The sequence below is a fragment of the Artibeus jamaicensis genome, unplaced genomic scaffold, assembly GCF_021234435.1.
Source record: "Artibeus jamaicensis isolate MK-2021 breed Jamaican fruit bat unplaced genomic scaffold, CSHL_Jam_final scaffold_847, whole genome shotgun sequence".
Taxonomy (NCBI): Eukaryota; Metazoa; Chordata; class Mammalia; order Chiroptera; family Phyllostomidae; genus Artibeus; species Artibeus jamaicensis.
In genome coordinates this window covers 1,326,082-1,342,486 of record NW_026522057.1, presented here as the reverse complement: position 1 = coordinate 1,342,486, position 16,405 = coordinate 1,326,082, and the positions used below count along the sequence as shown (strand labels likewise).

The 16,405-nt window shown below is 38.4% G+C and overlaps 1 protein-coding gene and 1 non-coding gene across 2 annotated transcripts in view; one reads left to right on the top strand and one right to left on the bottom strand.

Annotated features, from left to right (window-relative positions):
- The window catches only part of ZSWIM5 (zinc finger SWIM-type containing 5), a 130,099-nt gene that overhangs the window by 29,550 nt on the left and 84,144 nt on the right, over positions 1 to 16,405 (bottom strand). Inside the window, exons 3-5 of the mRNA XM_037149697.2 lie at positions 14,727 to 14,875; positions 12,587 to 12,737; positions 3,404 to 3,583 (exon numbers count right to left, since the gene is read on the bottom strand). Of these exons, the coding sequence (XP_037005592.2) occupies positions 3,404 to 3,583; positions 12,587 to 12,737; positions 14,727 to 14,875 (480 nt within the window). The remainder of the gene's footprint in view (positions 1 to 3,403; positions 3,584 to 12,586; positions 12,738 to 14,726; positions 14,876 to 16,405) is intronic.
- On the top strand, positions 689 to 795 carry LOC119052536 (U6 spliceosomal RNA). The gene has a single exon (XR_005083134.1). It is a non-coding gene; the product is annotated as a U6 spliceosomal RNA (small nuclear RNA).

Sequence of the window (16,405 nt, the reverse complement as noted above, 5' to 3'; positions counted from 1 at the left end):
ACTGGCAAGAAATATTCAAAGTGATGAAAAGCAAGGCTTTACAGCCAAGATTGTTCTACCCAGTAAAGATGTCATTTAGAATTGAAGCACAGATAAAGAGCTTCCCAGATAAGAAAAAACTAAAGGAATTCATCATCACCAAACCATTATTGCAGAAATGTTAAAGGAACTTATTTAAGATAAAGACTATCCAAATTATGAACAATAAAATGGCAAAAAAATACATATCTATCAATAATTGAATCTAAAAAAAAACCAAACTAAGCACACAAGAAGAACAGAGGTAGAATCATGGATATGGAGAGGGTTTTGATGTTTGCCACATGGGAGGGACATGTGGGGGAACGGGTGAGAGGTGAGGGAATTAAGAAGTACAAATTGGTAGTTACAGAATAGCCATAGGGATGTAAAGTACAGTATAGGAAATGGAGTAGCAAAGAACTTACTTGCATGACCAATACATATGAACAAAGGTGTGGGTATTGCCTGAGGGAACTGGGAATGCTGGGTGGAGAGGGGCATGGGGGAAAAATTGGGACAACTATAATAGCATAATCAATAAAATATAATTAAAAAATAAAACAAGGCAATGAAATAAGTACAGAAGGAAAAGTGGTTTGATGACTGAACCCTGGGCACTCTAGCATATTGTGGGGGGGGGGGGAGAGACAGTAAAAAAGACTGAGAAGTGCTCATTTTGGCAGTACATATACTAAAACTAGAATGATACGGAGAAGATTAGCATGGCCCCTGAATGAGGATGACATGTAAATTCATAAAGTGTTCCAAATTAAAAAAAAAAAAAAAAGACTGAGGAGGAGGAGCCAATGAAGTAAGAGGACAACCAAGAGAGAGTAGTGTCTTGTAAATAAGATGAAAAAGGTGTTACCAGGAATCAGAGATCAATTGTGACAAATACTGCTTATCAGTCAAGTAAAATTATGACTGAGAATCAACCAGCAGGTTTAGCAATGGTTAATGTTAGTGACCAGTACAAGAGCTATTTTAGTAGTGGGGGGATGGTAGCCTGACTAGAGTTAGTTCGAGAGAGATTAAGAACAGAAGAGATAGAGATGGTAAATATATACCATTTTAAAAATAATTTTTAAAATTCTACCACTATTTCTACTACCTCAGAAAAACAGGTAGGTAGCCAGAGAGGCGTGTGGGGCCACAAGTATTTTTTGTTTTATTTTGGGAGAAGAGATAAAACAATGTGCTTGTATGCTCACAGGAATAATCCACAAAAATCTATAATGCAGGAGAGAGAGAAAGAATTATGGAATGATATCTTGGATAAAAAAGAAGGAATAGGACCATTAAAAACAGTGGAAGAAGCACGGCAGATTGGCACAGACTGAGGCATATGTGGTGATATAATTTTGGAAATTCTGTTCTGATTGCTTCTATATTCTCAGTGAATAAGAAGCTAGATTATCAGTGAGGAAAGAGAGGAATATAAAGTTTTAGTGAAAAGATGGTAGAAAATAGAAATTTAGCAGAGTGAAACAAGGCATAGACTAGGGAAATGCACTGGATGTCTAGTCTACACAGTGCTACATATCCGCTTGAGATTAGTGGTCCTAAACTTAAAATAAGATCAGATATTAAGGTTGTATTTCTCTCTACCATGTTTAGCTATGCAGGTGTGACCACTGAGTAATTAGTTAGACTGAACTACTAACATTAGGAGTGTAACATGAACGTAACGGAGGAAAAGGGGGGACTGAGTACGTATGAGAAGGAATAATTATAATGATGCACCAAGGAATCTACCCTGGACAGGGAGAAAAACAAAGCTGCAAGAGAATCAGAAAGTAACAGAATCAAAATTCCTAGTGGGTCAAAGAATTACCAGAAAGGAAAACTAAAGCAAAAAAGCTAGTAAAGACTGGTGGTGGTAATTAGAGCTGCTTTAAATTGAGATTATGAAGAAAGAGAAAGTTATTGGTAATAACAAGGTTTAGGGTATGATGTTGCGACTGTATAGCTAGTCACGTTGGAAGATGAATCTATTAAAAGAGAGGAAGTCAAAGAAGTAAGAGGCTAGAATACTGGATCATCTATGTGGCTACCGAAATCATCAGGAATTATGATAGAAGTAACGATAGTAGTGTTGTGAGCCAATAGCCAAAAATCTTCAGGGAACAAGGAACTGACCCAGAGGTCTACAAATGACCCAAACCAGAATGTTAACAGGCAGTATATTTTGATGATATACACTTTAAAGCTGGGGGGTTATTTAGAAAGGAGGGAAATACACTAGTGTAGAAATTGCAATGAAGAACAAGCAGCATACCTATTGTTCCATCGGGTCCAATGGTAAAGAGATGTGACAGATAAATCACCCACAACTTGAAAAGACTGCGGAGGAAGCCGCATACTAAAATGAGAACCAGTAACAGTAACCAATATACTATGACAAAGAAGAAGATGCCAGACCAGAGGCGTTTGTTTATGTGCATTTCACTCTCTCTACGCCAGTCCAAAGCCAATAGTAAAAAGATGGCTTCCTGTATTGTGCAGGTTAGGTGAGTGCCAGTAAAGGGTGGTTTAAAGAAGTGGCAAAATTGCAGCCTTTTCACCTCTTATTTGCCTTAAGCACACTGACAATCAATTATGGTGCCAGTGATGAAGACTGAGCAAGAACAGTAATTCAAGTAATTCTATTTTTGAGGTTAAAAGTATCAGATTTATCACCTAAAATAAAGGGGACCACATGTAATATTAATGTCTGATCAAAATCTTTTACCAATAAAGGTTCCCAGTGGGCGAAAAGAGCACTCAGTTGCCAACATCGAATAGCCTGAGCTGGATGAATTAAAACTGATGTAAATGCTGATGCCCAGTGATATCAGTAGGCTACTGGGCTCGAAATGCAGAGTACAATATTACTGTACTGGATTTGTCTTAAAATGAGGCAAACAAGTGTCCTAACAGTAACTTGGGAGCATGACCCCTCCTTGCTATCTGCTGTATAAACATTTGAGAAAAACAGAGAAACATAAGAAAGGCAACTGTCAGGACATTTTTAAAAGCTGTTTTCTACAGGCCTTTTATCCTTCTGCTGAGAAAAGTCTTCTGAGCTAAAAATCAACCCCAACTAGGTCAAGAGCCATTAGTCATAAAGAATTCGAAGGGTATACTCATGCAGAGGGCTCTAGGAATTTATGCTGGGTACTAAAAGGACATTCTAGATGTGGAAAAAGGTAGCATTCCCAATGTCAACGATGAAAGCTTACCCTTATTTAAAATTTTGCATTTTGAGACAAAAAGGACTGGCTTTCTTATTTAGGATGACAATTCTGACAGCCAAAAGTTTGTTCAGCTACCTTGCTCTAGGGCTTTTCCCTCAACCTCTTGGAATTACAGACATAAAGACCCTAAAAAGGTATCTGCTCACCTGGGCTGTGACTGGCATTCTGGGAAAGTGCGTTGGTGATGTTGGGCAGCTCATGCCCATAGTTCCCATCCTCCAGGGGACAGACATCCAAGTTGCTCCACTTCTGCAGTTGCTGCAGCCAAGAGGATTTTTCCTCCAGTTTGCAGTGTGGATTTAAAATGATGCACACCCATAAGGCCCCTGGAAAATAAAACAAACCACATTCGTCATATCTGTTTTTTGATGTATATGTAAGTCTCACTCTTGTTCAGTGTAATATCACATTTTTAGCTGGTAGCAAAAGTTCCAAAAACATTGGCATTTCTCAATATACAATAATAAAAAAAAAACAGATCTGTTAAGTTTTCAGAACTGGCTTATTTTTCCTTCCCAAAGCTTCCTTAAAGTAGAGTGACTGTGATGATATCTGGATGTGTGCCTGTGATAATGAACAAGACATTTGGGCTTGAATTCTTAGATTGAATCTGTAGTCCAACAAACATTTAGTGAGAACTTTCCGTGTTCAAGGCCCTGTATTAGAGAATAAGACACAATTCCTACCCTTGAGTGGCTATCTACTGGGGGATGCAGCTAGCTACATCTAGCTATATAGTTAAATAAACAGATGCCATTTGAATATGGTAAGTGTCAAGATAAAGATATATTCAGGGAACAAGAGCAGCACAGAGGAAGGACATGGAGCACAAGGACAGGAGTCAGAAAGGAGGTACTCAGAGAAGGTTTCAATTTTTGGTTAGTTGACCTTGGACTGCGATTCAAATCCCTCAACCATGAAACAGTTGTAGAGATATTGTAAGAATTAAATGAGATAACATTTGTAAGGGACCTAGCACATTACTTGGCATATAGTAAAAGTTTAGTATTTCCTTTTTCTAGGGAAAATGGTTTATGTGGACTTGGATTTTGATACTGCTGATAAACTGTGATACCTTTCAACTATCACATTCTTGCATCTTCTCCATCACTGTAGCAGAGTACCACGTATTCCACATAACCAGTGGGTACTGTTTCTTTGACTGTATCACTCTTCTTTTTAAGCAAACCCACTTCTTCTTTTCAAGGTTGGATGTATAGCTAAGCCAGATATATTCTCAACCTTAAGTTAGCAGTAAGCCTGGCTGTGGGGTGGCTCAAGTTGGACATCCTTTGGGATGGAGCTACAGCTATGGATGGAGGTACGTTCAGATACTCTTTCAAGGCCCCTCAAAGTCACATAGGGATGTTCTAAAGGCCGTTTTAGCCTCCATTTCATATACTAACTGAAAATAAATATTTATTTCTATTGGCTCAATTAAAAACTTAAAATCTACCAAGGAAAGGGAACTATAGTATGTAATGTAATAGTATTATATAATGATGGCTCTCAAGAGGATTATAGTTAGGAGTCATCCAAAAATTATAATAAAGCTTCATAAATGCTATCATGGACATATATAAAACCATATGAGAATACATATAAAGGGGCAATTATTTTATCGCATGGGGTCAAGGAAAGTTTGGCCTTAAAAAATAAACATGAGTTATTCTGGTTAAAGATGTCTAACAAAACATATTTAACACAACACCATCCTGAAACCTCACTAAAACGAAAGTAAAGGGATAAAAACAGGCACAAACTCACACAGACACAGAGAATGGAAGAGATGAAAAAGAACAGCCACAAATTTTGGAGTCTGCAAATCATGTGGATGAGTAATAGCTGATTTAGCAGAACTGACAAAGCTGAAATTTCTACCAGCTGTTAGGGAAGCCCAGAAGTAGACTGATTCATACTGTGGAACCCCACTGGAAGAAGGGCTGAAAATACGTAGTAGAATTGGCTAGAAGTCTGTCAAAGGTTCCCCAATTTCCTCTTCTATTCAAGGTAGCTGAGTGCCTGTTCCTTCCCTCTCCTGGAAGAATACCAGAGCTTCATTCACTGGAAAGGTTGATTCAGAGGCTCTGGATTAAAAATACTAGAAATCACTGAGAGTGAGGTTTCCACAATGAAAACTAAGGGATTAAGGGAAGCTGTATTTATTGAACAAATGGAGACCCCCCCTTACCCAACCCTCTTTCACCACTTCATTCTGAGAAGATGTGACAGGCTTATAACACAGAGACAAGGTAGTAGAGGACTTATCTTTGGGAAAGTAATCAGCCCAACAGAGAAAAACACTGCAGATTCTGATAGTTGGGGTTCTCCAATGAATAAGCCCAACCAGATCATCCTCAATTAAGCTGACTAGTTGATAAATCCACACACACACAGCCTCATTTTTGCTTTTAAGTGTCTTACTCCTAAATAAGAATGTACAGCTAAAGAATATTGGATATATGAGGAAAGCATCTTACATAAAGGACAGAGAATGAAGCAAATAAGAGGAAGAAAACACTTGGAGGAAACACAAACAAGGCAGAGAACAGTGAAAACATGAAGAAAAACTGAACTATGATTGATAGTCTCAAAGTGGGAAGACACTGCATCTGTGAAACGAGCACAGGATGCAACACAACAAAAGGGCTCTTAGAAACTAAAAATACAGTGATAAAAAATAGATAAAAAGTTATAAGATAGTTAAAAGATAAAATTGAGAAAATGTCCCAGAAGATAAAACCAAAAATAAATAAATAAAAACACAGAAATAAAGAGAGAAAAAAATTATACAATTAGAGGATATCTATTCAGTATGTTCAGTCACATCAAATCATCTATCAATTTTATTATCTTCTTAGAGACATCCCTCTGGAACCCTCTATTATCTCATCCCTGATGTAGACTATTTGTCCTCTAATCCTGCTGTAACCCACAAGCTAATATCCAAAAAAAAAAGACTGGTTCCACACAGAGAGAAAATAAGAGAACATTTTAAAAAAAATTTTAAAGAAGAGATTTCAAACTAAAAGACATAGTCTCTTATTTAAGAAGGCCATTGACTATTTTTTAAATTATATTTCATTGATTATATTATTACAGTTGTCCCAAACTTTTCCCCTTTGCCTCCCTCCACCCAGAACTCCAACTCCCTCAGGCAATCCCGCTACCATTGTTCATGTCCACGGGTCAAGTGTATAAGTGCTTTGGCTACTCCATTTCCTATACTGTACTTTACATCCCCAAGGCTATTCTGTAACTACTTACTTGTACTTCTTATTACCTTCACCTTTTTCACCCAAACACCCCCCCCAATCTGGCAACCATCAAAATGTTTTCTCTATCTATGATGGTGTTTCTGTTCTGCTTGTTTATTTTGTTTTTTAGATTCGATTGTTGATAGATGTGTATTTTTTTTTGCCATTTTATTGTTCATAATTTTGATTTTCTTCTTTTTAAAGAAGACCCTTTAACATTTCATATAATACTGGTATATTGGGGATGTATTCCTTTATCTTTTTTTGTCTAGGAAGCTCTTTATCTGTCCTTCAATCCCAAATTACGGCTTTGCTGGGTAGAGTATTCTTGGTTGTAGGTCCCTGCTTTTCATCACTTTGAATATTTATTGCCATACCCCTCTAGCCTGCAAAGTTACTTTTGAGAAATCAGCTGACAGTCTTATGCAGGCTCCCTTATAGGTAGCCAACTGCTTTTCTCTTACTTATTTTAAGATCCTCTCTTTGTATTTAACCTTTGGCATTTTAATTATGATGTGTCTTGGGGTGGGCCTTTTTGAGTTCATTTTGTTTGAGACTCTCTATGCTTCCTGGACTTGTATGTCTATTTCCTTCACCAGATTAGGGAAATTCTCCACCATGATTTTTTCTAAGGTTTTCCATTCCATGTTCTCTCTCTTTTCCTTTAGGCACCCCCATGATGTGAATGTTGGTATGCTTGAAGTTGTCCCAGAGGCTCCTTACACTATCCTCATTTTTTTTTAATTCTTTTTTTTCTTGCTGTTTGATTGGTTGTTTTTTGCTTCCTTATATTCCAAATTGCTGATCTGATTCACAGCTTCATCCACTCTAGTGTTGTTTCTCTGTAAATTGTTCTTTGTTTCAGTTAGTGTGTCTTTCATTTCTAACTGGTTCTTCTTTATGATTTTCATGTCCTTTTGGTCACCGGTTTGATTCCTGGTTAGGACACATGCCTGGATTGAGGGTTCAGTCCCTGGTCAGGCTATGTATGAGAGGCAGCTGATCAATGTTTCTCTCTCGCATCAATATATTTCTCCCTCTCTTCCTCCTACTTTCCTGTCTCTCTAAAAATAAAAGAAATAAAATCTTTTAAAAAATTAAGTAGGGAGGGATAGGGGCTCTCTCACTAACAAAAAAGAAAACCTCATCTTTTAGGATGTGAGGAGAGGAATGCAAAAACAAGATTTTGAGAAAACATCAATATTTAAGTAGTGAACAGAAAATGAGGAATAAGCACAACAGAAGACGAACAAGATGGAAGAACCAGGAGAAATTGGTGACACGTGAGCCAATTAGCAATGTAGCACTGTCTGTATTAGTAATAAGCATTTATTTCAGTTTAAAAAGCACTTTTCATTTATAGTGAAGTAAGACTTTTTCACATTTAATCTTCACAAGTAGAATGAGAACCAAAACAAGGCCAGTAAATTTGGCAGCTAAAGGGATTCTAATGATCTTATGAATTTCAAAATCAATAGGATTAAAGGAATGGAAAACTAATTGGGTGAGTTGGGAGAGGCTTAATATAAACAGAAAATGTGTAACTGTGGTCATTAAGGAGCTCCTATTTCCTAGGCATTTAGATGTTAAAAAAGGGATCCCTAGAAAGTGAGTATATATACTTTCACTTGTAAGTTAAAAATAAGTTTTCTTATTTATTAATTAAGAATTAATAAATTAATTTTGTTTAATTTTCTGTTTTATTAAGTCCTTATAAATTTATTTTAAAAACACTCAGGGTTTTTTATTTCAAAAAAATCTATCACATCTCTTGCCCTACCTGGCATGGCTCAGTGGATTGAGCACTGGACTGTGAAGCAAAGGGTCACCAGTTCGATTCCCAGTCAGGGCACATGCCTGGTTTGTGGGGGGCATGTGAGAGGCAATCACACATTGATATTTCTCTCCCTCTCTTTCTCTTTCCCTTCCCCACTCTCTTAAAATAAATAAATAAAGTCTTAAAAAAAAACTATCACGTCTCTAAGAATGAGCCAAAGCACAAAACACCCTGCAGTTTCCTCCTTACAATAGCATTCATGAGAATAGTTATCAATATCCAAAAGCACATTGTCCAGCAACTTTAAAGAAGTGTCAGAAACTCTAACCAAAGTTTAAAATTTACATAATAATTATATATGTAAATTTAATATAAATATAATAATTATATATATATCACTCTAATAGTAAAGTAATATCAATACCATTTTTAATGGGCAAAGCATTTTCTATACATTATCTCATTCAGTGCTCTAACTCTGCGAGTCAACAGGTTCTGGATTGGGTGCAGAAGGTAGGAAACCCAGGGAACCAAGGATGACTTTGATTTTCTTCTTGAGCATCTAGATACATCTTGCTGATGTATATGACATGGGGACAACAAGGGGAAAATCAGCCTTTGGCAGGAAAATTAAAAGTTCTGTGATGGTCATGTTAAGTTTGGGTGTTTCTTAGAAGTGGCAGGAAGCTGGACTCTGAGCCTAGAGCTCAGGAGAAGGGTCAGGGCTACAGATATAAATTGTGATTTACCTGCATCTGGATGGTATTTAAAGCCATGGGACTGAATATGATCACTTAGGTAGGGAATGTAGACAGGGAAGTAGGTGCTGTGGCATACTCAATATCAGGAAAGGTTGAGGAAAAGCAGAAATGTCTGCAAAGCAAACTAGGAAAATAGGAAGAAACCAAGAGTGTGTACTGTTATGGAAGCCAAGAGAAGAATAAGTTTCAAGAAGGATATGGTCATTTTTATTGTAAACTGCTAAAAGGTTACAACTGAGAAGTGCCCAATGTATCTGGCAATATTGAAGTCACTGATGACTTTGACAAGAACTACTTTAGCAGAGTGGCACCAATGAGCAATGGAAGCTCAACAAAGTGGGCTCAAGAGACAATGGAGGTGAGCAAATGTAAAGAGTGATTAAAGTTTTCTAAGAATTGTTGCTTTAAAGGGAAGAAAAATGGGGTAATGATTGTAGGGTGGTGGGAACATCAAATACACTTTTTTTTTTGACAAAAGGCACTTTTGTATGAGACTGAAGGTATTAGAACATATTTGTATGCTTATGGGGTTGACCCAGTAGGGGGGAAAGAATTAATGATTCCAGAGAAAGGAGATAATTGCAGGAACAAAATTCTGGAGAAAAGGATATGGCATAGGGCCATAAGGATGGGCCTTTTATGGGAGCAGAGACACTTTATCGATTTTAACAGAAGAGACAGTAAAGCACATGTGTACAGACACAGGAAGATGAGAAAACTTCATGTCTGACAGTTTCTATTTTCTCTGGTTCAGGAACAGAAAGTAGTGAGCCCACTCTCTAAGTTCCTACAAACCCTGCCTAGGCCCTCCCCAAGTGAGCAGGCCTTGTGACCAGTAAGTAATGGTTGGGGTAGATAGGGGAAGCACAAATGCACTGTGCTCCAGTATCTAAAATCATAAGGCTTCCCTTAGTGCAGTGGTTCTCAAAACATGGTCTCTGGAATAGTGGCATCGGCATCCCCTGGGAATTTGTTTAAGTCAGAAACTCTGGGGATAGGCCTCATAATTTGTTTAAACAGGTACTCCAGGTGATTCAGAGAAACTTTAGAACCAGACTTTGCAGACTGCTAAGAGTTTCTTGGAAGACTGATATAGCAATTATCTTATATGTGAAAATGTCAGAAGCAAGAGCTTTTCATAATGAACCTAAGTATATGATGAGAGCTTTAAAAGCACATGGGAGGCAGCTCTGCTTACTTCCTCTCACCTTTGCCCCAAAGGCCAAGCCCAAGTCCACAGCACAATCCCATGATCATTATAAAAATAACTCCAAGAGGAATCAGATGAAACTGACTCTGAAGAAGGATAACTTCAAATTCTTAGGAAATATGCACTTTGGTGGGGGGAAGTGCAAAACAAGATAGAACTGAAGTAGATGTTGCAGAAGGATGTTTGTTTTGGAGTCAGATAGATGGGGGTTCAAGTATTAGAGCCACTACTTATTAGTGTGACTCTGAATGAAAAACTTAACTTTTCTGAGCTCAGTCTTGTCTTCTAAAAATATGGAGATGCCAATATCTTAAATCTGGAAGGAAGTCTATGCCTATCATTTCTTCTTGTGAAAGAGTCTAGAAGCACTTCTCAAGTTGCCATGCATTATGTCATGTGACCCTGGTCACAATGGGTTGGACCAGCAGCTAAGGACTAATAGTACAACATTCCCATATTTCAGGAAGTGTGATTATGTCAAGGCAGAGAGAATTTTCTATAATTCTTTATTTTATTCTGTACCTAGAAGTAACCAGAGGTACCTGTTTCTTTGCCACAAACATGCGATTACTTTGTAGGGTTGTTATGAGAATTAAATTAAAAAATGTGAATGCAATCTTTAATATGGAGATTGACACATAACAATAACATAGCTAGTCATCATTAATGAAAGCTCCAATGCTATTAGTGCTCCAGGTGATATCAAAAAGCCTCAGCACCCAAACTAAAATACATACTCAGCCTCAAGGTAACCAAGTCCCAGAGCCATCAAATCTCATTCTCCAAGGCTTTTGCCCTAACACTATAAAATACAGGCTTCAGTCCATAAGAATTCATTAAAAGCCTCAACTAGGGTTTTTAATGAATTAAAAGGTTTTTTTGGCTATACTGTATAAGCGGAAATTTTGTTGTTGCTTTCTGGGATGGGGGAATGACTGAGGAGCTGTATTAACTTTTAGAAGATGCCATATAGAACTTTTTCAGTATAACCCATGATTAGATGGTGAGTCCAAGGTATGGAAGATTCTGAAAACAAGGAGAGGAGTTGGGTCTTGGCACTGCAAAACTAGTGTTGGAGCAGCAAGGGAAGGATAAAAGGAAATGATGACCAAAGAAATGGCCTTAGTAAGAAGAATGTGCCACAAAGGCCATTCAGGAAGCCACAGTTCTAATTTAATCTAAAAGTCCCAAGGCCCTCAACAAGACGAGTGGTAGTGGGAAATAAAAAGTAGGAATGGACACTAAACTGCATTTTGAAGACATTTGGGGAATCAAATGAAGTTGGTGACTGGATGTAGGGAATGAAAGAAAAATGAGTGTTAAATAATCACAGAAATGGAAATCACATGGAGGGTTATCAGCAGTGAAGGGTAGGGGGGAAGGTAAAGGGAATAAGAAGCATAAATGGTAGATATAAAATAGACAGAGGGAGGTTAAGAATAGTATGGGAAATGGAGAAGCCAAAGAACTTACATGTCCTTTGGACATGGACATGAACTAAGGGGAGGAATGCTGGTGGGAGGAGGGGTGCAGGGTACAGGGGAATAAAAGGAAGAAAAAAATGTGACAACTGTAATAGCATAAAAAATAAAATATATTTAAAAATAAAAAAAGAAATTAAAAAAAGACAAACGAGTGTTCAGAAACAAGTGTGGTTGACTAAGGAATGGACATTGCCAGAGTCAGGGGAACCTTTTCCTGTTGGAGGCCTGAGCTCACTTTAGATTTCCCAAGCATAAGTTGATCGAGGAATTTTTCAGTGGAAATGGTCAAAGGGTAGCTGCTAATATGAAACTGGAACTCAGATAAGTGGAAAGAAGATGAGTCTGAGATCACCACAGAGGTAAACTCTGAAGCCATATTAAAAAAAGTTTTCAAGGGACTATAGAGAACGAAGAATGGAAGTCCAAGACCCTGGTCTTGGAAATTGCTCTACATCTAAGAGGTCTGTTTAGGAGTAAAAAGGAAGAACAGAGCCAGGGACGGGGGGTGGGGAAAGAGGACTGACAAGTATTTGGAGAGCCTGGCTAATGCCAAGCAACAGAAGCCAAAGGAAAAAGTTTTCTCTCAGCAGAAGTGTCTATGTGGGATCATCTGGAACAGAAAGCTGACATCAATAACAAAGTGCAATGCGGTAGAAGCAACATAAGTGAGTTCAGAATTACACTGGTGGCCTTTGTAGAACCTAAATCTACCACCAGCTGGGCTGAAGTTCACTGAGCAAGATCTACGTAATGACTGATAGCAAGTGTTCACTAACACCTGTTGCCCATGAGTGAGCTGGTAGCACAGACATAGCACTTCTCTTAGATGTGAAAACTTACCTAGCTCATCCCAGAGCTGCCTGCACTTATCTGTCATGCTTGTTCCTTGCTGCCTCCAGAGTGTGAGTCGTGGATCTGCCATAAATTGCTCAGTTATTAGAGTCAGCATCCTTGCTCCGTTGGAATCTCTCATCCGCAGCATCTCTCGGACCTGACACATAAGGAGGGGCAAGGGGTTGGTGACTGCACATCATAAAAAAAGTAGGAGAATTAGAAAGGTGAGGAGGGGGAAGAGAAGATGAAGTATCTAATCACAACATTTCCAAAGAGCCTTCAGAAGGCCTCTTGTTCTGTAAGCAAGTTCACTGCATGTATCAAGACAGCCTGCGATGCATAATGCGATTCTCACATCCACTAGGGCGGTGAGAATCAAAAAGTCAGATAACAAGTGCTGGTGAGGATACAGAGAAATCGGAATGCTAATACACCATTGGTGGGAATGTAAAATGATGCAGACACTTTGGAATCAGTTTAGCAGTTCCTCAAACAATTAAACATAGAGTTATCATATGACCCATTGATCCCATGTCCTGGAGAGAAATGAAAACATATGTCCACATAAGAACTTGTACAAGAATGTTTCTACTAGCATTATTTGTAATAGCCAAAAGGTGGAAACAATCCAAAAGGCCATCAACAGGCAAATGGATAAACAAAATGTGGGGTATCCATACAATGGACTATTATTCAGACATAAAGAGGAATGAAGTACCAATACATGCCACTAATGCAGTTGACCCTTGAAATATGCTAATGGTAAGAAGCCAGTCACAAAAGACTACATACTACATGATTCCACTTCTATTAAGGTCCACAACAGGAAAATCGATAGAGACGAGAAGTAGATTCGTGGTTGCTCAGTACTGGGGGAGGGGACATGTCGGATAGGGGAATGATAACTAAAAAGTAGGGGGGCTCTTTTTAAGGTAATAAAAATATTCTAAAGCTGACTGTGGTGATGGGCACATATATCTGAATATACTAAAAACCACTGAGTTGCTGTATGGTAAATGGGAACATGAGCCCCTACCCAAGCTCCAACTCCCCTCCCACCTTGTGGGAACATGATGAAAGCTATCAGTGAGTGGACCATGGGACCCACCCTGGGAACCTGGCCAGCACCCCAGTCAAGAAATGGCTCAACAGGAGAACAGAAGCTGTTCTCAGGTATGAGCCTGGATGGTGAAGAACTGCAGAGAAATAGTTTGCGTTTTTGTCTCACACAGCTTATGCATGAGCATGACCCCCTCCCCCTGCATGCCCAGTTTTGTTTTGTTTTCTGTACTCTATATAACTTTGTACTGGGAAAGTCTGAGTTATGGTAAAATTTCACTGATTGGCCACCTCCCGTGTGGCTTGTCCACAGGCCGGATGGAAAATTTCACTGGTTGGCCAGCACCAGTGTGCACTTCAGTCCTAATAAACCCGTGTCTTTCACAACCAGTGGACCAGGTTATTTCTTTGGAATCAACAAACAATATGCTGAGATTTCCTTGGACCTCAGCTCTTTGCATAACAATTATACACTTTAAAATGGTGAATTTTATGGTGTGTGAATTATATCTTACTAAATATGTTTTTTAAAAAGAAAGAAAACCTGCTGTGAGAGGCCCCAGCACCAAAAATCCCCTCAAAGCCTCATCAGGCAGTCTTGGGTCCAAACCTTCATTACTAAAACCCCAGCAATGTCAACTGATTTAGAGTGGAGTAGAAAGAGGAATACCGGGGCGGGGGGTGAGGTAGTAGGATTCCCTGGATGCAGCCTGCTCAGGTCTGCTCTTATCAACTCTCCCATTAATTTTCAGGCACTTAGTACAACTAGGGCAAGTGAGCTGGCTACAATGCATAAAGCCAAAAGTGTGTTGAATTCCATTTACTTAAAAAAGTAAAATAAGCCCTGGTTGGTGTAGCTCAGTGGACTGAGCGTGGGCCTGTGAGGTAAAGGGTCGCTGGTTCGATTCCCAGTCAGGGCACATGCCTTGGTTGCAGGCCAAGTCCCCAGTGGGGGACACATGAAAGGCAACCACACATTGATGTTTCTCTCCCTCCTTCCTGTCCCCTCTCTCTAAAAATAAATAAATAAAATATTTTGTTAAAAGTAAAATTAAAAAAAGATTTAAGAAACCTTTCCACAGCTTACCTTAGCAAACATTGAATTGAGTTGCTTTCCAGAGCCATAGTAACCACCCTGGGAGAGAAAGAGCTTCACTTGTTCTTTCACCTGTTCTTCATCCAGGTGCCAACAGTTTTCATCATCAATGCTGGCCCCAGCTGTGGGGTCGGGGGCACCTGTGAAGAATGGGAATAGTGAAATGAATTTTCTGGGTTTCATATGCTTCACCTTCAGGACGAGAGGAAATTTGTGAGTGTATTCAAAAATATTTGCAGATGACATATTATACATAGAAAACCCTAAAGAATCCACCAAAACTGAATAGAATTAAATAATTCAGTAAAGATACAGAATTAATATACAGAAGCTTTTCACATTCTTATATACTGATAACAAACAATCAGAATGAGAAATTAAGAAGACAATCCCATTAATTAACAATTGCATCAAAAAGAAGAAAATAACAAGGAATAAGTTTAACTGATGAGGTAAACTATCTAGACTCTGAAGACTATAAGACACTGGAGAAAGAATCTAAAAGGATACAAATAAATGAAAGGATACATCATGCTCATGGATTAGAAAAATAAGTGTAGTTAAAATAACAATACTATCCAAAGCAATCTACAGATTCAATGCAATTCCTATAAAAAATACCAATAACATTCTTCTCAGAATTTGAATACTCCTAAAATTTATATGGAACCACAAAAGGCCACAAGCAGCCAGAACAATATTGAGAAAGAAGTACAGAGTTGGAGGTGTCATGCTCCCTGATTGCAACCTATACATCAAAGCTATAATAACCAAAACAGTATAGTACTGACACACAAAAGAGACACATAGATCAATGGACTAGAATGGAGAACCCAGAAATAAACCCTGATTTGTATGGCCAACTATTCTACAACAAAGAAGGTAAGAATATACATGGAGTAATGACAGTTTCTTCAACAAGTGGTATTGGGAAAACTAGACTAATACATGTAAAAAGATCAAACTGGACTACTCTCACACATCATATGTAAAAATAAACTCAAAATGGATTAAAAATGTAAATGTAAGACCTGAGATTATGAAACTTCTGGCAGAAAACATAGGTAGTGAACTATTTAACATCAGTCTGAGTAATACCTTTTTGGATATGTCCCCTAGAGAGAGGGAAACAAAAGTAAAAATAAACAGGTGGAACTTCATCAAACTAAAAAGCTTATGCACAGTGAAGGAAACTATGAACAAAACAAAAAAACAATCTACTCAATGTAAGAATATATTCCCAAATGATGTCTCTGTTAAGGGGTTGATATCCAAAATACATAAGATACTCATACAACTTAATAATAAGACATATGAAAAGATGCTCAATATTACAAATCAGAACCGCAATGAGATATACTACTTCACATCAGTCAGAATGACTCATAAAAAAGTCAACAGACTTCTGGCCAAGATGGAGGCATAGACAGAAACACTGTGCCTCCTCGCACAACCAAATTTAACAACAACAAAGATTTAGAAACAAAAACACAACCAGAACAGCAGAAAATTGAACTTTACCAAAGTCCAACAACGAACTATTCATCCAGACCAGTAAGAGGGGCAGAGTTGGTGGCTGGCAGAGAGGGGTTGCGGCAGGAAAAAGCAGTGGTTGACAGACCCAGGTGCGGGGAGGAAACGATCAGACTCAGTGAGGCGTGCAAGGTGGT